Source organism: Platalea leucorodia (genome assembly GCF_965183815.1).
Source record: "Platalea leucorodia genome assembly, chromosome: 4".
NCBI classification, from domain to species: Eukaryota; Metazoa; Chordata; class Aves; order Pelecaniformes; family Threskiornithidae; genus Platalea; species Platalea leucorodia.
Window position 1 is genome coordinate 11927320 of NC_138826.1, and position 27681 is coordinate 11955000.

Consider the following 27681-nt stretch of genomic DNA (forward strand, 5'->3'; position numbering starts at 1 on the left):
GCTCATTAAGGAATGTGAGAATTATTGCACTCAGGCCAGAGATCCACCCAGTGTTTTCTCTATGGAAAAAAACGTCCAAGAGCAGATACCTAAGCAAAGGGAAAGCACACCCTGAAACCTCCCCAGGAGCCGGGGGACGATTCAACAGCGCGTGGCTCAGACTTCCTGAATTTAGCAGCAACCGATACATTTTTCTTCTGCATAATCGTCACGTCGCCCTGTGAGCTTTTAGCATCTACAGCAACCTGTGCGAACACCAACACCCAAGTGCTCCCTACCCATCGCATGCAGTACAGTCTGCTTTTAACTGGTTTGAGGTCGATACCTCGCAGCTTTGCTTCACCCCTCCCGTTCTGCTGTTGGAGGAGGCAGCAAGCAGTCACTTCCCACTTACCCTCTCCTGCCACTCGCTATCTTTAGCCAATTTTACTGCTTTACATTTACTAAGTCTAGAATTGAAGCCAACAAGAACTAGAAGCTTCATTCCCTTTATGAGACCACCATGAGAACTAGCAAAGGCTTATGATAACCTGAAAATGAGACTAAAAGAATGGGAGCCACTGCTTTCCACCAGATAAAGAAAAGGCCGAGCTTATTGCGACTGCCCAATACTAGCAGAATCTAATTAAAAATGTTTCACTAAATCTTAGACAAAGCCGCGAACGCTGATCAGATCTTCCAATGTGAGCCTATCGAAACGGGCTTGATCCTGCAAAGTACTGAATGCTCACAGATCAAAGCACTAGGTCATGTGCTTAAATTTTAAGAATATGAATACTGCTATCAAAGCTGGAGCAAGAGTCTATGCACCCTGCTCCATCAGAGTGGCGAGTAATTAGTAACATCAAACCCATCAGTCACGTATGAACACCACCCCCGAGCACTGAGGGAGCTGCAGGTGCTCTGCTGGGTCTCATCAGGACCAGAGCATTTGTCAGACGTTTCAGAATAAGACTTCTCCAGTTTTTGCTAAGCCTGCTAACCCTAAAATACCATTTTAAAGTAGTTCCACTTTTCTACAGAAATATCTTTACTAGGACTTCTAGGGACTTAAAGTTCTCAACCACGATTTGTATTATCTGAGCTGTACCACTTACATATGCCTGGTTCTGGTCACGATGCTTCATGTTTTATCAACCATATGTTTTAAAAGCACAACAGTGCTCTCAGAGGTACACTGGGACTAAACAGGTTAGAGACCTAGTTTGTAGTACAATTTCAACCAGCAAAAATGGCAAAGCTACTCCACATAATACTTGTTTTCATAAAAGTTGTGATTTCAGCTTCTGAGCTCGGGTGTCGCAGCAAAGGGCAGGAATATAGTGCAAGGCTTGAATATGCCTCTCATTTTCCTAACCATCTCTTAGGAACAGTGCCATGTCAGACACTGGAAAGTGTGCCCAGTGACGGAATTTTTTGTGCTTTTAAAGCATCATTCTGGAACATTTACAACTGACTTTTCTTTTTCTTATTAAAATGTCTGTTGCCTTAAATGTCCATGAATATGGCACATTTGACTATAATCGAACTGCACACGTAAACACACAAAACTAGAAAGTTACAAAACAGATGAAGAATCTGATTTTTTTAAAAGCTGTATTTCTGTTTCTGTTGAATTTCTTTCTCAAATAAGTGTTTCTGTGCTTTTAAACAAGAAATTGTGAATACATTTGTACAGAATGCTAAAATTAAAAGTTCAAAGAGGGAACACTCACGATGTGGTATTTGCAGCACAAAATTTTCTAAGCTAGCTTGTAATCCAAAGAAACACTTTACTCCACCCAATATTTGCTTTCTCGCTATCTCAAAAGTCCAATTATTAATTTTAATTATAAATAGTATGTTCTTCACCTTCGTTTATATATCTTTTGGATATATTAGTGTGCCAGCTAAGTATACACAGATAAGACATTATGTAAATAAAAGTAGATCATAATCCCCCCCCAAAAAACCCATGGGGGTGGAGGGGGAAATCTGCAATTAAAACACTAAGCAGCTAGGATCCCACTATGATTTTGATTCTAGACTTGAGACTCTTGGAATGTGCTAAGCCGTTCCACAAAGCTCATTTTTCTTACAGGAAGTGATCTAATATACAAAGTACTTTACAATTTTCAATCAACAGAAATACAGATATGAATGTATTAAGCCAATATCTATAAAGCAAGACATTAGGTCACTTCCTGACAACTAATATCTAAAATCGACATTTGTTACTGCACGAAAGCGTGCTTATACAGCGTTAGTTGCAACAAGAACTTTGTATTTTTACAGAGTGGGTATATTGGCTCTGCTACCTCTGTAATCATTGCTGATGCATAATCCCTTCCCTGCCACTCCCCTGCATGTCACCCTCCACATCCCTGCCTCACAGCTCCAGTCCATTTTGGTACAGCACTGTTAGCTAGAAGACAAGCTTTTTTCCTTTTTTTTTTTTTTTAATTAGCAGATTCAGAAATCTTTCTGTGGTAAAACCCAAACTTGGTTAGATAGTCCAGTAGGGAATTTAAGAAGCACTTTGCAAGGTGTTTTTTTGGGGGGGGAGGAGGAGGAGGGAAGGGGTCCTGTTTGAGGGGAGGGAGAAATAGAAAAGGAAGGGGGCTGTTTGTTTTTCAGAGCAGTTTGACAAAAACATCCCTCAAGAAAAAGAAAAGAAGGCCTCCATCAAAAGAGTGTCGGTGGGGGAGGAAGGGACAGACCTGGCAGTAATGGAGTCTGTTCCATAACAGGAGGCTCATAGTACATTAAATATTTATAACGAGCAAATGTGCTTGGTCTTTTTTGTACCCTGCCTGCGACCCCCACCCCAGTTTGACTGAACTGGGGAAACATTAACAGCACTTACATATTAAGCGTCCTGAAACCTGGCAGTGTGTAAATGTGGCAAGAAAAGCCAGTTGTGCCAAACACCAGGTAGATAACCGCGAGTCGGGAAGAGACAGAAACTGGAGCGGGAGATAGAGGGGTGGGAAAGGCCATCCCGCGGCCGTGCCGAGCGATGCACGCCGGGCGGCCACGCGCCATTTACTCGCTGGGTTTTTGTCAGTACTCAAAGTCTCTTGTTGAACAATCCTAACCACAAAGCAAGCTGTAATCTAAAAATCAAGCCACAACTTGCTTTAATGTTGAACCAAAACTGCGATGACTAAGAAATAAAGTCAATGTTGCTAAACAGGCTACGGCTGCCTTTTCTGTAACATGCATAAATGTAGGTTGATCATTATCATTTAAGCTGGAGTTTAAAATTTTTCCCTTCAGTATTCAATTCTGGCTGTTTGTGAACTATGTGTGGCACAAATACTGATTTCTGATTTTAAGTTTTTACCCCAAACAGAAATGCTCAGCTACTAGACATTGGTCAATACAAACAACAGGTATTTTCCAGTGGAGCAAGAACTGAACCAGCGTAAGGTTAAAGACACAATGGCACACTGCTGGCTCTTACCATTATTCATCTGTCTTTGGTGGTTTGTTGAGCTATATTGCATTGATATTCAGCTCAGATAAGCATGTAAAGAGACAGCTATATACATTTAAAAGTAAGTACCTTCAAAACACTATAAAGACAATGCAATGGAAAAACAAAACAAAGAAAATAGGCAGAAATCCAGTCCAACCAGGTTATGAACCTGACTCAATAGAAACCACCTAAGCTTACAATAACTTTCTGAAGAAATAGATGAGTCCAAACTATCTTGATTGCATAGTCAGCAATTTCCTATCCATTACAAATGACTTAACTGCCTAAGTTACTTCATGCCTCTCCTACCCAAACACCTTTCCCTGTAAGCAGAGTCTTGCAGCGTGTTATAAGTAAGATGTTTGTGGTCCTCTGAGCAGCTCAGTGACCGCCAGTCACTAAACAACTCAGTAAATCATACTCCTATTCTGCACAAGAATCAATACATAGTGGTCTATAAGCCCTGACAATGGAAATCTCACACTTGCTTAGAGAATTTTTCCCATAACTAGCAGTTTATCCAGAGAACTCCCTTCCTAAATATGACATGTACACTCTGCGTAAGTTTTATGTAAAACAACTTTCAATAAGATTTACGAAATAGCTACAAAAATAAAGGCTGTGCTTATAAATTGTGTAAGTTAGATGCAAATTCCAGATGGAACGGGATCTCCAGAGTTTAAAAATATCATCAATCCAGGAAGGAAGTTTAGCTCCAGTGGATACTTCATCAATGTAAACTCTGTTCAGGTCAAACTTTCTAAACAAAAAGCCACAGTAATTCCACACTCAACAATTTACTGCTAGAAGAAAAGCTGGAGTGTTGTTTAGTGGTTCCTCACTCTTCTGCTCATTCACTTTGCTATGCGTTGAAGTACATTAATGAAACATTCAACATTAAATATTGTTTAAGTGATAACATTCATTCTTCTGAGTATATTCTGGTGACAAATAAGAGCTTAAAATCATGATGGCCTTGGTTTTTGTCTTGTTAAATCACAGCATGCATCTTTTTCTGCCATCTGTTTAAAAGTGATTTAATTAAACAGGAAAAGTCATATTGTGTTGTTTCATCCTATATAAGATCCTGAAACCAACCAGGACGGTGTTTATTTCAGTCCATTATCCCAAATCTAAGTTGCAAACCCTCTGAATTTTATTGCATTACAGCATAACTTTGTGGACTGGGAAGGTTTTTTTAGTTGTTCTACCAAAGAGCACAAAATATACATAACTCATTTAAAACACTTCTCTTTTTAGTTCTATTTTTCTTTAGTCAAAGATGTTCGTTAAAACTATCTACCGAAGTATTACACTTCAACTATGAGTCTTTTAGCCTTTTATTCCTTTATATGCTCAGTCTCATTACAGAATGGACAGACAAGCTGTAGACATTTACTCGTAACCACAGAACACCTTAAATCAGTTAGAAGTGATGGATTTTTTTCCTTGTAACTCTCATTCTTAGATAATGCTGCACTCCGCAGCACAGCTAGATTCAATAATGTGATTCAGAGAGCTAGAAACTACATTTAAGGTAACACGCACACCTTGCTTTTAATCTCAAGTGTGAAGGTGCCTTGAGCCGAACACCAGTCATTCTACAGTCACCAACCAAATACTCATTCTTAAATTTGTTCCTCTTACTGAACATTTTGAAATAGTGATTTATTTTCACTTCTCCGGCCTCTTCACATACCTATGGTTTCTGGTAGGTCCAAGAGCTCATTGTGCTGCAAGTCAAGGTTGGTGATCTGCGTGCAGCTTCCAATCTCTTCAGGAAGGTGTTCAAGCTGATTGTGCGCTACATCCAGCGTTATGAGGTTACACAACTCACCTAAAAGCACACGAGAAAACCAAAACATCAAGTTCTATAATGTGCAGCTCTAGACAATGACTTCCACACAGAGATTCATAGAATCAGACAGATTTTAGGATAATCTGAAAAAAACCTATTGCTACCATAAAGTTATAGATATAAAATAAGGCCTTACAGGATTATAATTTTATCAGTCAGATCTAAAAACTGATCAACAATTTTGAAAAACTCAGATAAAGCTATGATAGATTCTCTGAAGAAATCTTATTTATTGATTGATTTTCTTCTGACAGTTCAAGCTGTGGAATGTAAGTACGAAACCTATACCTCACACTTGTTTCAGGCTGACCAGAAGTTTAAAACATCACGGAGTAGGTTAATCATATTGAATTTTGAGAAATTTAGATCTGTTTTTATACCATGAATTACTTTCAGGCATAAAATCAACAATTAAGAGACATCAAAATTATTTGGCTGACAACCTAGATAATCCACCCGAAGTCCTGAGTGCTATTTCTCATCAGTTTTAGTCATCACAAAAAAGGCAACACATGATAACTACACTGTAAACCCATTTACATGGAGTATTATATTTTATGTACGCAAGCAGAGCTATAGCAAATAAAAGTCTGAAATAAAAGGCTTATCTGTTAAGCCTTAACTAGAGCTACTTTACACTGCACTGCTTCATTCCTGACATTTACACATTAATTTAAAAGTACAGGTAGGCACAACTCTCTGTGTACAGTAGTTTCACCTATTTTAATGACAAACATACTGTGTTCTGAGCAATAGCTTGTTGGGTTTAAAAATAAAAAAGTGTGTGCATGAATACAGGTGCATGCATTCACATTTTTTGCATCTGATGGAGGTGAAATTAATGCAAATGATTTGAACAGCTTCAACTCTATCCAGTAAAGATGAGGTCACTGTATTTGTGTATAAAAGCATGACTCAGTGAGTAGCAAATCTGGAAGAATAGCAAATTCCTTTTGAGGAGCAAATGTCTATTTTTAAGCTTCAGTGTTGTATCTTTGACACAATCCTTTAAGGATTTTCCCACAGGCCTGTAAGACTAGTTTGGGCAAGTTCTGACGTGTAGAGTGCCTACCCATTAGATCAGCAGATAATCACAAATGGTGATTTAATAAGTCGTAAAATATTTTTGAATTCAAACTCTGTCTTGAGTTGCAGGTGTCATGTAGCCACAATACTTTCTACATATCACGAAACAGTTGTGAAAGGCCAGGGGAAAAAAAAAAGCCAACCCCAACAGCTTCATTATTCCATTTTTCTTAGATTGTTAACACGTAACTGATTTCCTGCATTTAACAACCCAAATTGGGATGTTTTTCTAGAAACTAGGCAGATGGAAATGTGAAGGTGGCGCTTAAGCAGCTCCTCCATCGCTGTGTACGTGTCCCCTCTCTTAAGTCAGCATTCAAGCGTATTCCAGGCAACCAGAGTCAACACTCAAACATGCTGTATCCAGCACTGCATAAACCACATGTTTCAATGCCATTAATATGCAGACGAAAGCAAATTTAAGAAAAAATTGAGCAAGAGTTAATGTTCTGTGGTAGGAGCGTCTTTTTGTTATTCATGAAAACAAGTGGGCAAAGTGTAGAAGGCAATAGGAGGAGGAAGAAAAGCTTGAGGAAGACTTCAAAATCCCTCCCTTTAAACAAACAAAAAAAGAATGAACCCCACAAATCTTTAGTAAGATAACTCAAGAACCTTCATACACTTTGGGGCAGTAGTTTTCACTTTGTGATTGCTGTTTTCATTTGTTTTCACTTCAGACCTAAACCAATGATGTCAAATTTGAAATATGGCATAAATTTCATTTCATCACACTGATTTCTCATTTACTTGACTCTTCCCACTCTACATCTGCTGAAGTTGAAGAAAGACTTGGGTTTTTGCAGCAACATTTGCTGCACTTCATTTTTGCACCTGCTGAAAACTTTGACAACAGCAAGCTACGTGTTTGAAACAAACATCTTACCAGCTAATTCTGGGCAGAGAAAAAAAAGAAAAAAAAGAGATGCCTATGTTTATTTAGACAATTAAGGGCAAGCTAACACTTTGGTTTAATTTGGATAGCCATACTTAATATTGTTATATTAAAGATGCAGGCATTATTTTAAAAAGCGACATTGGTAAACGTTTAATAAAAATTTTGAATGTTAAAATAGATTGAGGACTGCTCAACAAATTTTAGACTTTAGAGCAGAAATCAACCGAAAGTTAAAGCCCTATCATGAAGCACAGAGACTTAACGAAAGCAATTTCAAGAGATATTATAATATTCAGCTTTTAGTTCACACTGCTCAGTAAGGAATCTTGCTCTTGGACATAATACTTGTGGTTTGACAGCATCTCACGAAAATGTTCTTTTTTTCCCCCTAAGGACAGAAGAAGAGGGGAGGTGAAGTGCTGTTGGCACTGAAATTCTTTCAATACTTTAACTTGGGTTGCTGAGGCACAATACAGAGGGTGTGCAAGTTGACAAAAAGCACTCGAGGTACATTTCTCCTGTTGTTCTCCATGACGTATGGAAAAAATTCTTACATCCAATATGCTTAACAAGGTGAAAAACATTTAGGTGATGTGGTAGAGGCTCATCTTCACATGCAAAAGCACACCGAGGACCAGCAGTGTGTGGCAGGACCCAAACACTGGCTGTCCAGGAGAGCCGTCAGCCCCATGGCCAGCGTGAGACCCATCACAGTGAGTGAGTGGAAAGGCTCTCCAGAGCACCTCGCAGACTGAGGGCTGTTACTGCATATGGGGCTTGAACACCTACTATGAGGTGCAAGGAAGAGCAACTTGGGATGGTAAGAGTTGCTATGGGATCTTTAGGGAAGGGGAAAGGGAGGAATCAATGCAGTTTAGGAAGGACAAGTGTGGGGAAATAGAAGAATAAGGAAATAAAAGGGTCCAGTCCTTTACAAACCAGTGCTGGGCACGTCCTGTGGCCGATCAGCACCATCTGCCCTGTCTTCCCCTTTAACTATTTTCCTGGGCGAGACGCTCTCTGTTCTGCGCGCATGGAGGTCTGAGTACCAGCAACACTGCAGTTAATGTGACCGACACTACTAAAAACATCCCAGTATGTGGGACCAGAACCACTCTGGGCACGGAGAGCGCGCTGCCGCCAAGCCAGTAGCTAAAGAACAGGGGCGGCTCTTTCACCGGCTGACTGACGGCAGTGATTTACCCCGTGAATGGACACACTGTGCATGGCACTGCTGCACAACAGCAGCTCTTTCAAAAATTATGCCAGGATAAACACATGGTATAAACAATCGATACAACAAATAATGATCTGCAAGAACAAAGAGGCCAAACTTAAGGTCATCTGCGTAATGCTCTTCCTAGGAGCCGATGTAAAGCCAGCTTGTTTCAGTGACTGGAAGTGTCCTTCTTATTGTCTGAACAGTGGCAACTGTACTGAAGGAAACGCTTCTCAAAAAAAGGTGAAAATAAGTTTCACCAAGACACAACTGGCAACATATGTGAAAATCAAAAAGAAAGTTTTCCTAAAAGAAAGATTTTTGTCAGGTACAAAGAGAAAAACGGCTAATGAGGGAGAAGCTCATGATCTTATTCATATTAAAAGAATCAATATTTGCTCTTTTCTGGTGTACTACATAAACTTTGCTAAAATGTGTTCGTATCTCAATTTAACAGAAATACGCCAGCTAGAAACGTGCTGCTGCAATCAGCCTTACCCAGAAAGCAGTTTACTAAAGAAAAACCCATTCCCATTCACCACGTGGACAACTCCAGCATCAGTTCACCAAAGGACTGTTCAAACACCCAAAATCTCTGGAGTAAAGCAAGCACTACTTTAGGGAAAGACTAATCACAGGTAAAATGAACTAACTCTTTTCGCCACAAGTAATGGCCAAAATAGACAAATCTTAAGCTCATGGTAGCGAATAAAGGATTCTCTATGGACTACGTGCAGCTCCATTGAAGGGACAAGCATCCTCAGGACAATCAAAAAATAAACTTGGAAAGTGCTGGGGTTTGTGGTTGGGTTTTTCTTTTTTCTTTTTTTCCCTTTTTTTTTTCTTTAAATACTATATTGCACTGTAATTGCATGGGAAAAAAAAGCAATTGAAGCTCAAAATCTGCCAAGAAAGCAGACAGAAATTTTATGTACTAGCTGGCCTGACAATAAAAGATTTTGAAGCAGAAGTAATGTCCATATGAAATACATAAAGCAGTTTCTCTATAAATAATCTTCAGAAAACTGTTAGTTACACCCTATTATGTATATTTAAATATTTGTACTTTAAAAGGTTCTACAAGATACAAATTTCAGACGATTCACATGCATTTTTCAGATAAAGTAGTTTGTGAAGACTCCCAACCACCTTACAGTTAAAAAACATTGTTAAAAATACAGCTAAGTATACATCTCAACAATCCTTAAAAAAGGTGGGGTGAGCAATCACCTCACTGTTGTTCTCATATGCATGGAGACTAAATGTTACAGTATGACAAAGCTAAATATACCTGCTGAAAAACCCCAGCATTATGAAACGACTAATATTTTCTGCATAACGAGGCAGAATTATAGTCCCATTACATGGCCAACCTTGAAAGCCTGTTATGGCAAGAGGACCAAGTTACATGCCCTGACTTACGTAACTCTGAAAATTCTTCTTGGCTATTTAAAAAACAAAGTATGTCTTCATTTAAAAAAATAAAAGTACACACAAATTAACAGTCATATAGGGAGAGAGTATAGGTCAATAGCAAAGAGGCTTCAGTGTCTCCTACCACTAATTCATTCAGTGGGCAACACTCTTGGACAGCAAACACAATTTGTAATACAGCCTGTCTTCCACTGGATTAACTCCGTGCCTGCCCATGCTTAAGCAGATTGAAAATTATGAAATCCTTCACAACATGATAAATCCTGGGCCAGATGACACAGCAAGAGGATCAAGACTCTTATGGAAAGTACAAGGAAGAGGAGAATGCAAATAGTAGTGGGACTTCAGGCTGGTGTGTCAGAACACTGGTTGTAAGGTAGTTTGTAAAGAATAATTATCCAAAATCAGCAATGCTGGGAACAAGTTAAAAATAGTTCCCATAACTTTCATAATTATTCATCTCTCACTAGTTTCTTTGCTGGCAAAAAAAAAAAAAAAGAAAAAGAAAAAAGAAAAAAGGCAAAAATAATTTATAGTCTATGTATAAAACTCTTTCAGATTAATGTCCTGATCTAAAAAAAAAAAAAAAAATTTAAAATAATTCTACAGTTGCAGAATCTTTTCTCTCTGAGATTTGAGTACATCCCTGTAACAGCCAGCCTGAACTTTTTGCTGTGCATTACCAACTGCCCAAAAGAACAGTTAAGCAGTCAGAGCTATTTTGAATTATTACTGCACAACTATAACTTACACAGAAGAGTTACTGAGTAGAAAGAATGCAATTTTAATATGGTCACAAGTGACTTATGTACCAAAGTTAACATATTTATGTAAGTAAGAAATAAGAACAATAAAATATTTAGAGTTTGCAGAATGAGCAACAGGATCTAATTATGGGAACCACTCAAAAACAGAGAAGCTAAGCTCAACTGAAAAGAAAGACTCAAAATCTGGTCTAAAACAAGCTTCAACAAGACGCAACAGCAAAACACTTTTTATTTATTGTTTATAACTGAAAGTAACAAATATAAACAAAATTAAAAACATGTTCAAACAACATTTTAAACCTGTGAAACATGTAGAAGAAACAGTCTTAGCAAGGGCTCAAGGCAGGATTTGAGCTGGGCAGCAGAATAAACCAACAGGAACCTCATGAAGTGCCAAGACAAAGGCGAAGTCTTGCACCTAGCACGGACTAACCCTGTAGAGCAGTACAGCCTCGCACCAGCCGGCGAGGAAACGGCTCTGCAGGGAAGGACCAGGGCGGCCTGGTGAAGCTGAACCTGGGGTCACATCTTTGATCCTGTCCATTTTGAATGTGGAAAAAGTGTGCTTGCTCTCCAATAATAAAGGCTAACCACCTACCAGGCTGCATTAGCAAGGGCAGCCTGAGAGAAGTGACTATTTCCCTTTGTTCAGCACTTACGAAAGTACTGAAACAGTTAAAATAATTGCAGCATTGATATTTAAAAAAAAAAAAAAAAGCTGGACTTCTAACAAGCTGTCAGTATTTACTGGAATTACACTTGCGGCATCATCCCAATAAGCTCTGCAAGTAGATCAAAAAGGCAGGACTACTTAATCATTATCCTAAAGCCAGTCTAAAGAAAATGTAATCAAGAGGAATTTGACTAGCTGACAAGACGAAACTGCGTCCCCACAAGAGCTTTCACAGGAATCAGAATCCATACACCAAAGCTGAAGCCGGCCAAAATCAAGTTCTTCACCCGTCCTGCAGCTCAAAAACGCAACCAGTACTGGATCAAATAAGCAGTCATTTTCTCTGACTTCTAGGGAGCAGCACACATGTATCAATGCCTATATTTATTCCACTTCTGTTCACAACTTCATGCTTTTATCACATTAGAATACAAAAATATAAAAACATTCTCAACCACTGTGTTTGCAGACATTAGCATGCCAACTAAGCCCAGGAACACAACTTGGTTTCCTTCAAACTGCTGAAACAGAAGGGGTTCTTAGATACAAATAATGTAAAGAAATATTTCTCTGTATTGTCAGGTCTGCTAAAAAAGGGGAAATGAAATTCAGAGCATCACTAAAAGCTTTGCAACTAACAAGTCATTTAATAAGGGGCACTATATTCAGCATGGAGTGAGTAGACATGAACTAATGCAGCTGCACACATCTGGTTTGCTGTCTATGCTACCGAAAACCAAACAGGTGCAAGTGTTATGAAAGAGAGTTTCAAAGTAGTGAAGAAACCACAAATGATCTAAATATTGGGTAGATGGGGGAAGGGAAGAACAGAAGAGAGTCTCAGAGACATTCCAAGTCTGGTGTAGGCAGATTCCCTGAATTACAATCTAAAAATATTTCCCTTGCAGAACAGCCCTGACCAGATTCTCCATAGAATAAGAGTTGCATTCACAGACAGAAAACACAATATTTGGAGTCTTAAGAAACTTGCAGAAACTATGCAAATGTAATTTCAACCATGTTGACAATATTATTTCTATTTGAGCTGAGTGCTAAGAAGACAAAAATATCCCAAACTGGTGTAAGATGCAACCTTGTCTTTGCAAAGAAAATATTATCAACTTGATTGTGCAAAACAATTCCTTCAACACAACATGGAGGAATGCAATAAAACTCTCGATACAAGAAATGCAAAAGGCTTGCTTAAGTAACAGCCTGCAAATTGAAGCATTTGCTTGGCCTCATCCCAAGACAGTTCCTCTGGTTTTCATCCTTCTCATGCTGTCTGACTCGCCAAAGCGTTCGCATTCTTCCATTCTAATCTTCAACTTTTTGATCTCAGTGGAACGGACAATTTACCAGATATGGCGATGAAGCTGGTGTCCACCTTATGAACTCATTTCCACAATTATCCCTCCAGATTTTGTTTTGTGTTTTGGCAAAGCTTCTACATCAAAACCTTTCTGTTAAGGTTTTTTCATGGATGCCACCAGAGATTCAACAGCCAAGTGCACAGGTAAGTTCTGCTTTTGCACTCGGTATGTATGTATAGTCAACATCTGCATAACAGTGACCTTTCAGTCAAGAGGAACATTGAAAGCAAACTTGTGGACCTTGCTAAGGATGCAAAGCATTTATAGGAGTTTAAAGGAAAAAAAATGGTCAAGCCCTCGGAAGAGGAGTCTACTGAGAATTACTAAAGAGACAAGCTGCACCAGACTCAGGAAAACCCTGATATGAAAATAGCTGGATCTGGGAAAGGAGTCAGGTTAAGTCTCATATATACACCTACCCTGGTTTTATGCAGACATTTGCTTAGGGCTACAGCCAGAAGCAGGATACTGGGCAAGATGCACTCTGAAAATTTATCACCACTCTTAGGTAGGATGTGATTTATAAGAAAGACTAGGTTCACAAAGAGCAACATCGAGTAGCTTTGCCATCAAGAAACTTGCATCAATGAATTCTCACCACTATATATAAAAACGCAACAAAAAATTGCTTCAGGAAGGTGGGGCTGAGCTGATGCTACCAGGACTCCAATAAGCCCAAAACAGAACCAAACTTTAGATTACTTCCCAGCAGCTCAATGCTGGTAGGTTCACCTCTTTTAGGTTTTCCTCAAGACAATACACACCGTAACCGGTCAGTTGTCTTAAAGCAGTTTCCAGGACCACTTAAAATCTGATCAACAATGTGTTTTACAAACCACTATACATAAAAACAAGGAAGGTGCTTCAGGAAGGTGGGGCTGAGCTGATGCTACCAGGACTCCAGTAAGATACACAGGGTTTTGTGGAACAAGGCATGGAAAGCAGAGGGAAAAGGAAGAAAAAGAGATTCTGAAAATATAATCTGATGCATTTTCAATGGCTCTCCGGACAGTAATCCATCGTTCTTCAAAGAACTTGCAGTGCACTTCACGTGCCTTTATACAACACGACCCATCCTACCAGTGAGGTTTTGCAAGTGAGCTGCAGCGAGCCAAGCTGATCTAACAGCTCAGCGCGGGCAGAAGTGGCGGTCCTGCCCTCCCTGCTCCAGTTCGTGCTTTCCCACTCCTCTTCTTACACCCGTTCCAGTCTTATCTGACAATTCACCCATTTCAACTAACTAAAGTAACACACAACAAAAGTAGCAAAACCATCAATATTTTCCTGTTAGTTTAGTGAGATAAATGAGCTCACCAAGGAGCAGCGCAGATGAAAGAGGCAGAAGAAGCGAGCAGCTGGGAGGCTGTGAGGAGGGGAGCGGATACTGCCCCTTTCAGCATCACGAAGCTGTGACACATCAGCACAGCCATTTCATGAAACTCAGCTACTCTTGAACAGAGCTTTTGGCTAATCATAAAAAAAAAAAAAAAAAAAAAAAAAAAAAGATTTAAAAAAACCCAAACCTTGGAATATGTTTTCAGTTAAATGGATTTTTTCAGTATTTTTAGATCTTATTCACACAAATCTATTTATATTTGAAAATACAACAACGTATACCAAGACCTCAGCTTACTATGCAGTCTATCAAAACCATTTCAATCACATTAAAAATGTAGAAGTAATATGTATGTTGCTGGAACAGTGTTAAGAGAAGTCCAATAAATGACTAGCAGCAATGATTTGCTAGGTACCTAGAGCCTGAATTTGCCAAGTTACTAAAAGACGATCTTCTTCCAAAGTACAGGTAATATTTTCTTCATTATTTGGTTTACTGAGTGACATCAGTTGAGTAAACTACTATTTAAAATTAAGAAGCCTTCTGAATATTGAAAAGCTAGGAAACCTTACTGTCATCATCATAATAAAGCAACTGGATGCAAAGGAATGAGAGGTACTGCATTCTGGGGGAAAATAAAGACCAGAAACACACACATCTGTTTACTAACTATAGATAATAACACTTCCTCTTTCTCACTAAAACGTTTGTTTTAAATGCAAAGCAACTTTTCCCCCAGTGTAATCACCTCATTTAAGTTTGTGTTGTTTAACTACTAAAGACAGTTTAAAGCCCAAAACAGAACCAAACTTTAGATTACTTCCCAGCAGCTCAGTGCTGGTAGGTTCACCTCTTCTAGGTTTTCCTCAAGACAATACACACCGTGACCGGTCAGTTGTCTTAAAGCCGTTTCCAGGACCACTTCAAATCTGATCAACAATGTGTTTTACAAACATTACGTTAAATGTTTTACCTTCGCTCAGGCTTTCAAGAAATGTTTTAGAGTTAGTTTCGGGTTTCCCTAAAAGGAATCTATTTCTAACAAGTATTAATACTGTATGCTTGCCCAGCGAGCAGTAGATGTTCTAGATAAGCGTTTCTAGAAACGTATTTTGAAATCACGCGACCAGTAGTATAGTTTCTACATGTCATCACCGAAACAAGGAACACTACCATGGGATTGGAGACTATCAATTCAGAATTTAAGATAGGGGAAATAACAAGGGGAGATTCTGACAACGTCACAGTCATCTAAACACTACACAGACCAACAGAATTTGCAGGAAACATTAACAAAAGGCATGAAAGTACAAGGCATGAAAACATAGACAAATGAAAAGTTATTTGCAAAAGTATCAGTAAAATATTAAATTAGCTTGGCAGAAAGTTTTCTACAAAAAAATTGAAAGATCTGGTTTATTCAGTCTAGTCAACCTAGAATCCATGAAGATGTCTGATATAGTAGCATGCTAGAGGCACAGGAAGAAACAGGTAACTAAAAATAATATAAACTGTATGAAATTTAGTAGTGTAAAAAAAGAGTACATTTCTACTAGGATAGCAAGGTTGACCTCTGGCGGAAAGGGAGAACAGAGGAGGCAAAGAGTGCAGGTGTCTTAGGTGGTCACAAGAGCATTTGTATGCCAAGTCTAACACAAGCGCAATATGATCCAGATGCACAGAGTTATCTCCAGCACAAAGAGGGAAACTCATCTGGAACGGTATATTCAAACTAATCAAGCATGCTCAGCATTCAAAACATAAGACAACACAGAAAACGGATAGCGGGGTGACAGAAGGAATGGAGGTTTTATGCAAGACTAAAAATTGTGAGTGACTGCTGGGAGAAGATATGACTGTTGTCAGCACAGACAGTGGGAGAGCAAACGTAAGGAACAGAGGGGAACTGCTGCAGCTAAGAACAGTGAAACATTGCTGGCACAAAAATCAACTAGTCATAGGCAGACTGGGTGTTGGAAAAAAGGTCTCAAACATTAAAGCACTTACGATTCCAGGACCTACTTTCAATTTCTGTCACTGAGAGTAGAAGGAAAATAAACTTTATTGTATAAGGCTGGAGACTAAAGATTCCTAGAAAAGTAATTAAATGGGATGATTGCTTACAAATTCGGTGAACCTTTACTTTAAAGCAGCAAGGTCCTAAAGTTGGAAAGCCTTTTATAATTATACAGAACTGATATTTTGTGTTCAGTGGTAGTGAAAGCCATCACAGCTCTCTAGCATCAGGGTAAGACTTTAATTCCATTACACTCAAGGCTGGCTCTTTGAGGGAATAGTAGCAACATCCCATCTTTCAAGCTGAAGTCTAGGGTTTTAATTTTTTTTTTTTTGTCCAGGGCAACCTTTTGTAGCACACCTACCTCCAAAAAACAAAGTAAAGAAAACCCAGGATTCTTCGCATAGTTGTATACCAGATCAGCAACATGAACACATCAGAGCTAACTGCTGCAAGACTCTTCCTTGCTGGACAAGTCAGCGGGATACATGAGCTTTGAATTTTTAAAAATATGAACAAGCACACTAGCTTACCATCAGATATGTGAGCCTTAGGCCTTAGAACAATGGGGTATTTTGAAAAAGAATTTGAAATGCTCCACATGATATTGCTTTATAAAAGATAATGGCCTCATTTTACTTCCCGCTTTGCAGCAACAAAAGTTTCTGTTATTTACAAGCTGATAATATAAGTGTTTGCTTGTATATAGTATTTAGGAACTGCATTATAAATGTACAAAGGATTAACATCATTGGGACTTAAAAGGCAAGGTTTTTTAAAGTGCACGTGTAAAATGTAGAGAAATAACAAGTGTTTAAAGAAACAGAGAAATTCCATTGGAAAGTAAGAAATACATTTCTCAGCAGTTTCATTTTTCAGCTGTGTTTCCAACTCAAACATTTCATCTTCGTACTAGAACAAAGATTCATGAAAGTGCGCAAGCAGAAACGAACTACAAAAGTGAAACTATCTTGTCTGGTTTTACTATTTGAGGAAAAAGGTTTTCAAATGCCTGTTCTGTATGTCTTGGCAGTTAAAATTATTTGTGTTACTTAAACTTCAAAATCCTTTAATTAATTTATTTTTCAAGTGATTAAGGTGCTGGCAACCTAGTCACGGAAATTTACTTTGAATAAAAAAGGATGCTGTTGAACATAGTGATTTCCCTTCAAAATTCTTCATAAGGGTGACAGTCGTCTTGCATTTGTGCTTCTAAAATGCCTTCCACAATGGGGTGCTCACCCGTAACAAGGAACATGGGCATTATCACAATACAAATAAAGGCATGACTAACTGCTGGATACAAAGACATCAGTAAAGTAGTTAATGTTCTCAAGCTAGGGTTTGATAAAGAACTGAGAACACTGCCTGTATGCATATCAAGACAAGAATAAAAAAAATACCAAAGAAAAAAGCAAAAGCAATTCACATATATTCCTTCATGATACATATGCCTACTAAATTTCTCCGTGAAACTGTAACACATGATCTCTTTCAAGACTATTGTGAACAAACACATACAGAAATTATATACTTTAAGGTAAACTTAACCATAGGAATTCAACAAATAAAATAGTTAAGAAACAAAGAGGTTCCAGCAGCAACAATAATGTCTGCAGTATCAAACACACCTACAAAAAGTTTCTAAAGGGCAACAGCAAACACTGGAATGCAACATCTCACAAAAGTTTTTTCTTCACACACTAGTATAAATTTAAATTTATGCAGTACTATCCCCAGTTGAAGCTCAGAAGCTGACTCTTTGGTAGATTACATTTAATAACTGAGCCACAAATAGACCCAGGTAAAGTACTGACAATTGTGTAACGTAGCTCAACCAGCTAAATCGGCCAGAATTTCTTCAACGTACGTAGAAACACATGGTATGTTGGGGGTTTTTTTGCAAACATCAGCCCCATGGTTTCCAGTATGATTCTTTGATAAGTAAGAGATTCAAAGAGACTGTTGGACTTAAACTGAAGTGTCAAAATAGGTCAAAATTATAATTCCTTAGTTCTCCCAGGGGAAATTCCCAGGATTGCCAAGATGCTCGTGCCAACTCAAAAATCATGTTGATCAGAAAACATACCGCATTAACCATTTAATTTTTGCCTAGCAAAAAAGTGTTTCTGTGGCTATAGTAGCATCCATTCCAATAGCTGCTACAGGGACCCAAAGACAGACCGACAACCGACAGCCTCGCTCCATTTCTTCACTCCTGTCATCATGTACAGAAGCGGTCTGTACCAGGCATTGCAGGTAACACGAGTAGCAGTTCCAGACGTGGCCAGGAGTTCCCGCCATCAAGAACATGCTGTCTTATGTATCTTTCATATCAAGGTATAGGAGAAAGAGGCAAACGCTGCTGGCTTGAAAGAGATCTATTAGGGATCCAAACAAGAGCATTTCCCAAGCCTTGCAAGATTAGTGAGTGCAGGGGCCACCTTCAGTAACACTTAACATACTCACACACTGGCTCGGTTAACAGGAAAAAGTTCCACATCAGCTTTTAAAAACAGGGCACAGGAATTATTACTCACAGTATTACAAGGGCTTTTACAAGTTTTTTTTCCACACTTGAAGAAAGTCAAAGCAGTTTCTTAACTGCATGAAGTTTATGTTCCCCCTCCCCCTAAAGGGACAAAGCTATGCTTGCATTTTAAAAACTGGTGATACATAGAAAAAAAACACTGATGTTAGAACCTCCCTTTTACGAGGCACATACATTGCTCAAATATTGCTTGAGAACAGTGTGATAAGGAGATGCTTTCCATAAATCAGAACCTATTAGGAACAATTTAGGAGTTCTTGATACACAGCCATTCCAGCACATATTTTGTAATAAACTATTTAAATTAATAAGCCACTTTCATACTATTTCACCATCTTTCAAACTTTTGTAACAATATGTGGAAAACCAAATATTATTCATTAAAAAGTCCTAAGAATCACCAGCCACGCATATAACATTTCATCACCTTATATTAAGAGTCCATGTATTAATATATTAATGATTTATAAAAGATAGAGGCTTTCACGAATCATTAACCTACATTATTAACTGTTACGGCATCCAACAGCTTACTCATGGTAATAGCACGTAGCTACGTATTCCACCTTGTATTACCATGGTCACACCCCTCCGTAACATGCCCATAATGTGTTTATCACTTGCAACAGTTCATAAATGATTTATAAAGAAATCTTAACATGAAATATGCCCCTCTATCTTTTTTTTTTTTTAAACCATCTGGGCTCTGAAGACACAATATGTGAAAGCACAAGGCAAAGACGAAAACAAGATACATCTAATTTTAAGATGATAAGATGAAGAAAAAGGGCTTTTGTTGTTTTTAAAAAATATATATCCAAGGTATTGATTACTCTCAATATAAGATAACATTGCAACAGTATGATAATGAGCATAATTTTATGAAGTCTCAATGGAGAAGAGCACCTGGAGAAGTGGCAGTTTATGTATACTTAACTGAACTGCAAAATGAACAAAAGCATAGAATTAAACTTTCAATCAGTGTAATCGCTTACCAATTTCAGCAGGTAGTTGCTTGATTTTGTTCTCTCGTATGCTAAGCATGGTGAGTTTTGACAAGTTTTTGATATCCTTTTCCACAGTAGTTATACGATTAAAGCGTAGGTAAAGAGTGGCGAGAGAGCTTAGCCTGTACACCACCGAAGGGATTTCTCTAAGTTTGTTATGCCGCAGGTCAAGCATGCGCAGTTTCTTCAAGTTATCAAGAGAGTCAGGCAAACTGGTAAGTGAGTTTTCACTCAGGGCCAGTGTCATCAGGTTCACAAGACAGCCCACCTCTGCCGGTAGGGACTGCAGTTTGTTACTGTATAAATAAAGTTCTGTTAACTGCGTTAGCTCTTTGATAGCTGATGGAAGCATGTGTATAGACCTCTTGGACAAGTCCAAGCGCATTGAATTCTCTTCCCGGCATTTATTTAGCTCTTTGATCACTTCAGCATTGCTGGATTTTTTGCGGGTACCTGTGGCTGGATTAGGTCTTTTTATCGTATTGTCCACTGAAAAAGCTACCCCAGGCTGCGTGCTACTGGAGTCCTTCTTTCCATCTTTGGCATCTTTCCCTTTGGTCTTAGGCTCCTTTTCTTTGCTCTCTTTCCCAAATCCTCCAGAGGCTTTGGCCTCCTTTTCCCTTTCTTTTGACGATGGGACTTTTGGATCCTTCTCTTTACAGTCCTTTTCTTTTCCTAGATTACTACTCATGGTGACTCAACGTTTAGCAAGCACCACATGAAATCTGTTTCTGAAGTTCACAAGAACAATTCACTGCTGAGGCAACAAGGATCCTTAAAACACGCAAGCATTGAACCAAGGGAGGAGCTTCAGAGGTGTGATACCCATTTGCTACATATTGGTTCTGAAGGCACTCTTTCCTAATCCTGGTATCAGGAGATTCAGCTGTGGAGACTGGAAGGTCAAATGCTCCGTATTAGTATTTCTGTAACACAGAGAGAAGAGAAGCCAAAGTTAGTGTTGAATGTTTCTACATCAAGCCTGTGCTCACTAACTCAGGTTAATGATTTGCCTTTCTCTTCAAATGTCAATTAAAAACCCAGTGCTAAACCAAAAATACTACACGCATTGCTCAGAAGACCCACTGTGTAGAAGAGCTATACTAATTAGTATACATGAGGAAAGAAAAATTACAATTCTTAAACACAATACTGCCTTCAGTACTATATTTGAGTCACTGTCTTATGTCTTAGCTAGTTCTTATCGTAACACCCTGGTCACCAACATGAGTATTCTCCCTCCCCTTCACGCTCAATCAGTCAACAAAGATTTGCTATAATTTTAAGTGCCTGCCTCTTCAAACAAATCTGTACAGGCTTATTCTTTCAGCACAAGAGTCTCAATTCGATGTACAGTGAAATCTAATACACTACTATAACATGAACACTTCGCCTCAAGATCTCCCTTCTGACAAGCTCTGAACCGTACGTCTCTGCTTTTAACATGGAGCAGAACTTTGTCACCAGCTTCACGTGCTTTGAAGATGCAAATATGAGGATTTTTAAAATAAACCCATCAAAAAGTCAACTGAAAGATCAGAAGAAATAACATATTATGCTTCAAGACAAGCAAAATTATGAAGGAATTTCTCATGAGAGTACGATATAACATATCTTTAGACAGTATCTTCAATTTTCCCCCCTCAATGACTATAATGCAGCCTAATAAGTGAAGAGTTGTCTGAAACCTATCGAGCCCCATTTACATTTTTACAAAATCATCATGCATCATAAATGTATCTTTGCTTCATGTTTCAATTCAAAACACAACATGCCCGAGAACTTCACAATTCTGAATGCTCTGGAGAGGCTTTTGAATGTATCTTTGTGGAAGAAAATAAATAAATGGTCAATGAACGGCAACAATAATTTCATGTCTCCATGTTAGTCCACCTTCTAGCCTAGAATCCACTTTCCTTTGTTATGCAGCATTCACTGATAAAGAAAGTTTGTTTGTATCTCAGAAGAGTATCTTGTTTCCCCAGCCACCTGAGCCATGTTAAAATACCCTTAAAACCTCCACAGGAGCTGTGTCGCTGTCCCGGCATTCCATCTTCTGCCCAAGTTCATAAAGCTCGTAATCAAAATCAATTAAATAATATTTTGCATACTTAAGCCATCAGCAAGTACTAGAAATACAAACATTTTTAGCAAAGCTCAAGTAACTATTTTTAATTGCACAGTTATGCAATGTATGCTTGCCTTCAAGTATAAACATGTGCTCGGAGAACACAAAGGAGCACACTTCGCTCAATATATTCGTTCACATGGAAAAAAAAAAAAAAAAGGTAAAGAAAATCTATTTAAGGACAGTAAGAAGGGCAAGCCACTTTACCTCAGCTGCCAATCAACCTGTTTAGTAACAAAGCTCAAAAGAGAACCTCCCCCAGGAGGTGGCTTCCAGTCCTTCATCCTGATTCATTACTGCTGCAACATCGCAAAGCGCGTGCTACAAACCCCATAACATCAAAAAACCCTACTGCCTCCAGTTACAGTGTTCTGGACAACTCTGTTGTAAAGGACCATGGCCGTTTGCTAGCAGCAGCAAGCAACAACAGCTTTTAACTTGGAAATTTGCTCCAACACAGAGTTTGCTAAAGCAGTACAAGCTGGTTCCTTACTGCATCCTTAAGATTTCCACCCAGCTTTTACACCATCCATTAACCTGACCTATCCTCAAGATTACCAGCCTCGCTACATTGTATTGTAAAACTTGTTCTCAGCACTGTATAATGTACGTGCTTGTAAAACTCCAGCAATAGGAAATGTAATGACTCCAAATGCAAAAACGCAGCTGACTAAAGGGTGGGAGCCTGAAACGCCCGACAACTTGTTTTCAGTATGAAAGGTAACACAAAGAATCGAGAACCAACACAGTTTCTCAATTCTGATAATACACAGAAAAGTCAGCCATGTAGCAGTGCCAGACAGCTACTGCTCCACATCAAGCCCCTGAAGGGCAAAATACTCAAAGGGCTGCTGCTCTCATGAGCTTTCTGTTTAATCAAATTGAGGACCCGCCATGAGATTTGTTTCGTTTCTTATGTGCACTGCAGCTGAAGGAGGTTTTGAAACAGCCTCAGAAAGGAAAGACGGCTGGAGATTAGTACTGCTGAAAGCAGCTCAGTTGTGCAAATGCTCCAAATAATCTGCATGCATTTCACCATCTTCATTAGCAATTACTTTAATTGTACCTAAAAAGGGGGGAGGGTTCCCTGTTTCAATATGCCAGTTTAACATTTCATTTTCTGGTAAGGAACAAAAATCTTTTGCCAATACAAAAGGATAAAAATTGAAAAGTCATTAAAAACATCATCTGAAACATATAAAGAAAATTCAGAGCAATACAAAGGGTCACGAGCAGAGACTTCAGCATCGCCTCACAGTTAAAGATGTTAGGAGGCAGTCAACTTGCAGGGACGCCACAGGCAGCCGTGGTTTTCTAACATGCAGAAACCGGAGCCAAGCTCGCAGTGCAGCAGGCCTTCAAAATATACTCCCTGTTCTGAGTGACAAAAGGCTAACAGTTAAAGGTACTGCACCTATGTCATTTTTATCTCTTTACTGAGGATTTTAATTACTGCCTGAGACTGCAAAAAATGTATTTAAAACAGTTTGAGAAGGTTTAGCCTCTTTCTTTCCAAATAAAGTAATTCTCTAATACCTAGAATGACTACAACTAGCACTTATCAGAAGAAAAAGCTTATGATGAGACCTTTTCCAGATGAAACACAATAAAAGCCAATGCAGGGGGAATTGCACCAAAGAAAATGCCTCGCTGGAACAGCCTCACCCCTCCGGAGTCACTGGCATCTCCCCTGTTCCCTGCCCGCTCATCAGGGCTGGGATCCCCAGCAGCAGAAGGTCCCACCACCCTGCAGAGAGCCAGGTCCCACCACCCGGCACCAGCCAGGTTCACCCAGTTACTCCGTGAAGCAGTGAACTCCTCTGCTGCAAGGCAATATTTGTGTCCTGGTGATTCCCATTAGTCTTGACATCCCTGCAACCTTTCTTCCCTTCTTTGTTTTATTCCAGGGGGGAAAAGTCCCAGTAAGTACAAGAGCCAGGGCAGAACTGTTATTCATGAGACAACCCTTTCTCTTCCTATAATCCTCTCCGTCACCACACATCACCAACTTCCACAAGTGAAAGACGTCCAAGCAAGAAGTCTTCCTAGCAAAATAATGCTGACTTACATGCTAAATTGGCCAAACCTGTGAAATGACTGTTCTAGGCTGTCCTGTACGTATAGTATGACGTTCTTGTATCATAATGCAGCGGCAGCACAGGACCTAAATAACTACATGAAACTCATCCTGTTTCTAGTATTTTGTAACTTTTAATACTGCCATTGCAACCTCAAATTATTTTTAATGTATTTTCATGCTGTATGCTTTCAATTAGCAGGACTAGAATCTTGCCATTTCCTACATTAATGACAGAGTTGTGTCTCAAAATTTAACAGGGCAACTACACTCGTAACTCCTTAATCCTACCAACATGTATACGAACGAAATGCTCAACTTCCCATAAGCATATCTACAGAACTTTCATTTCTATTGGAGATCATTCGAGCTGATGGGGTTACTCACATACATCAAGTTAAGCACGTATGTAAACTTTTGGCAGACATGAGCATAGTTACATATGCTACAGAGGAAGCTAAATATGTTTCAAAAGGTTATTCATATTTTTCAAGCCCTTTTGGTTAAAGGACAAGAGTCACCATCAATTCTAAACTACAGTCAAACAAGCATTCATTGTATCTCAAAAGGAGACCTTCTTTTAGAGGTATTTTTAGCAAAAGGAAATTCAGTGAAATTAGCCAGTTCTGCCAACTACTTCCATTTTCCAATGCTGTTCAAACTGACTTCCTGTCAATTTTAATTGACATAAAAACATTTAACTATTATGTGCTGGAGAATTTGGAAAACTGAATAAGACTCCTGCTTGGTGCAGCATATGAAGGAAAATAAAACTTCTAGAGAAGTTAAGGAAAATAATCTCTTCCTGTTCCAAATATTATTTCTTTTAAAGTAAAATATTTGTAAATAGCTATAAATAACCAGCATCAGAGCTTTGATTCACTCCTCCTGATGTCTGGTGAACACAATCCAGATGTATTTATTTTTTTCTGTCAACCTTAAGCGACGAAACTTCAGCAACACAAACAACTTCAGCCTAAACTGTACCACCTTCCTTAGCTGCCTGGAGAAGATTAACATTGTATATTTTACTGACTTTTTTTTTTTTAATATGTACAAGTAATTGAAAAGAGATTTCACTTACTCTGAACAACAGAAGCCAAAACATTTATGCAGTAAATGTTTTCTAAAAAATCGTGGTAACATAGGAACAATCACGTCTGCAATTCTAGGAATAATACTAATCACCTGCAACTTGGTAATATAAATACTGATGCTTCCTGGTCATTATCTAATACCATATGAGGCTTGAGATAAAAGATTTCACCCAACTACTATTCAAAGAAGGCTGTAAAAGACTTAACTGTCTCCTGCCCACTACTGCAAGAGCAACTTTACTACCCTCAAAAAAAAAAAAAAAAATCCACTGCCAGTATTACTTCACAGCTTAGTAAAGTGACTACTACCCTAACTACATCTTTTAGTTTTGATTTTATATGAGTCAATCCTCGAGCAGTTTGCATGCAGCTCTCTAACGAAACGCCGCATCAGGCGAGTGGCAGCAGGGCTGCGCTGGTGCCGGGGTGGCCAAACCCTGGGTGCCGAGGAGGCCGGCCAGCAGGAATGGCCCAAGCTCACCTCGCCGACGGCACCAAGGTCCCGCTGCAAGTCTCGCTGCTCCTGCCCCGGAGCGCTGGGACCCCTCCAGAAGAGGCCATCCCCGCATGAGGTACTCTCAGCAATCCCTCAGTTTTCAGAGGATGCATCACGTGTCTTGTGACTTGCAAGTATATGAAACTTTCCTGTATGTTCACAGAGATGGCTTGAAGAAGAAATAGTTAATTGAAATAAAGTATTCTCCCACTGCCGAAATATTTCCCTCAAGTGATGAGGCTAACAAACCGCAGTCTTTTCTGCCAAAGGACCATCATCATGGCACATCAGCTTACAAAATGGTCACTTTACAGCTCCACTTAAACACTTATTGGTTCCTGTTCTGTGCTTCAGTAGACAAAACAGGCACTTTAAATCATAAACATTTCTAATATTCTGAGCATGTGATATCTAAGGTATCATTTTCACTAAAGCCTAATACATTCTACTCAAATAAAACAGAATTTTACTTCTGTAATGTAGCAGGAAACCTGCAGGCCTGCATTTGAAAGGAAAATTCCTTACTACATGCATAATTTTATATCATGGAATAGGAATGATTTTTCTCTTTGTTCTGTGTTTGTACTAAACTTAACCCAAAGGGCACACACCATGCCTTGGGGTTTTCAACCCAAACAGCAGAAGAGGATCATTCCAAATATTAAACACATCGAAGAAATAAGGAATCAGCTCATACTAGACACTCCAGAGTAAGCAGACAATGATTCCACTACATAATAAAAAAGAAAATGTTTTGAGATCGCAATTCTGATCTAGGAAATTCTGATTAGTCAGACCTAAGTGGCTTTTAACAAGAAGGCAGAGTTCAAATGCTATCTAGTAATTGCAGCAACACCTGTTCACAAACAAACAGAAAAAAATCTACCTTCTTAGAGGTTTACCTTTTACTTAGAATAGCACAGGATATATCAAAAAGATTTCATATGCCACTACACCACAAACATGAGCACATCAATAAGCAATGGATGAAATTTAAAGTTTAGCCCAAACGGCTACACCAACTTTCCATTCTCAATACCACATATGCAAAAAAAAGATGGTCCCTACTTTCATTTCAAAACCCAAATAGCTTAAGCCAACGAGTCACTTGCAAACAAAGCACATTCTCTCCTACAATTTACTAGCTTCAAACATCTGACCTACAGAGTTTTCATCTGCGTAAGTGCATCTGAGTTTCTGCCGCTGCAGCCACCGCAGACCAGCTGGGAGCAAACTGCTGAATCAGTCACCAGGCGGTTGCATGCCTCCTCTAAACACAAAACCTCATTCAGAGGTATGGAGACAGCACGGGAACAACCGGCCATCGCACCGCCACAGATCAAAAACATCGCCTAATCTATCTTGACAAAAGTAGTGCTCCTGAAATATGCCAGCTAGACACTTTCTCTTCTTTGGGAAGAAAACTGCTTTATTTCAGAGTACAGGACAGTCGATGGCAGCAGCATAATACTGTAATGGTTCTTAGTGCCAGCTGCGATGGCTGGCTTGTTCAACAGAGAAGGCTGACCATTAAATTAATCTCGGTCCCATAAATGAACGGCCAGCAGATGGTATTTTACAGACTACCAATTGAGCCTGATTTCAACATATCTGGATGTGACCCCACTTTCCTCCCTAATCCCCTCTCACACTGAGGGAGCAGCTTGTTGCCTCCCTGCACGCACAGCCCGAGCCTGCGGAGCTGGGTCAGTGAGGAGGCCTGGACCCTGACAGCCACTAAGCCCTTCAGAGTATCTTCATCTGCCAAAGGACCGCAGCCAAGACCCTTCCCTGCCTGCTTGCTGCTTCCACGGCTGCAAAACAGCTGAGCACAACCCAATCTCACATTCGAGCAAAACCTGGCGGTCGAGGGAATGGCTGCACAAACATCGGGCCAAGAGGACAACCAGACCGTTTTTGAAGGCTTGCTTACACTTTACTTGTGGTTTCTTAAATCTGCAGACCAATCTGTAACTATAGGCACCTAATTACAAACCTAGGTGCAATTAAAGCCAAAGTTACTATAAATAAGTAAATCAGTTTCAAGAGGTGTTTGGAGGTTTGGAGAAGCAGGCATTATCTCCCAGGACATCCCATCCCGGCTTCCAACACAACCATGCCCTTCCACAGCAAACACATGGGCACACGGACATTACCACCGGTTTTGGAGCTTTCAAATCCATCTTTTCATCCACTGGTCACCAGAT

General features: G+C 39.3%; 1 protein-coding gene across 2 annotated transcripts in view; it reads right to left on the reverse strand.

The window, feature by feature from the left end:
- The window catches only part of SHOC2 (SHOC2 leucine rich repeat scaffold protein), a 70609-nt gene that overhangs the window by 22327 nt on the left and 20601 nt on the right, over nucleotides 1–27681 (reverse strand). For both annotated transcript variants that reach the window (XM_082308347.1, XM_082308346.1), the window contains exons 2-3: nucleotides 19665–20602; nucleotides 5160–5297 (exon numbers count right to left, since the gene is read on the reverse strand). In XM_082308347.1, the coding sequence (XP_082164473.1) occupies nucleotides 5160–5297; nucleotides 19665–20367 (841 nt within the window). In that variant the 5' untranslated portion in view covers nucleotides 20368–20602. The remainder of the gene's footprint in view (nucleotides 1–5159; nucleotides 5298–19664; nucleotides 20603–27681) is intronic.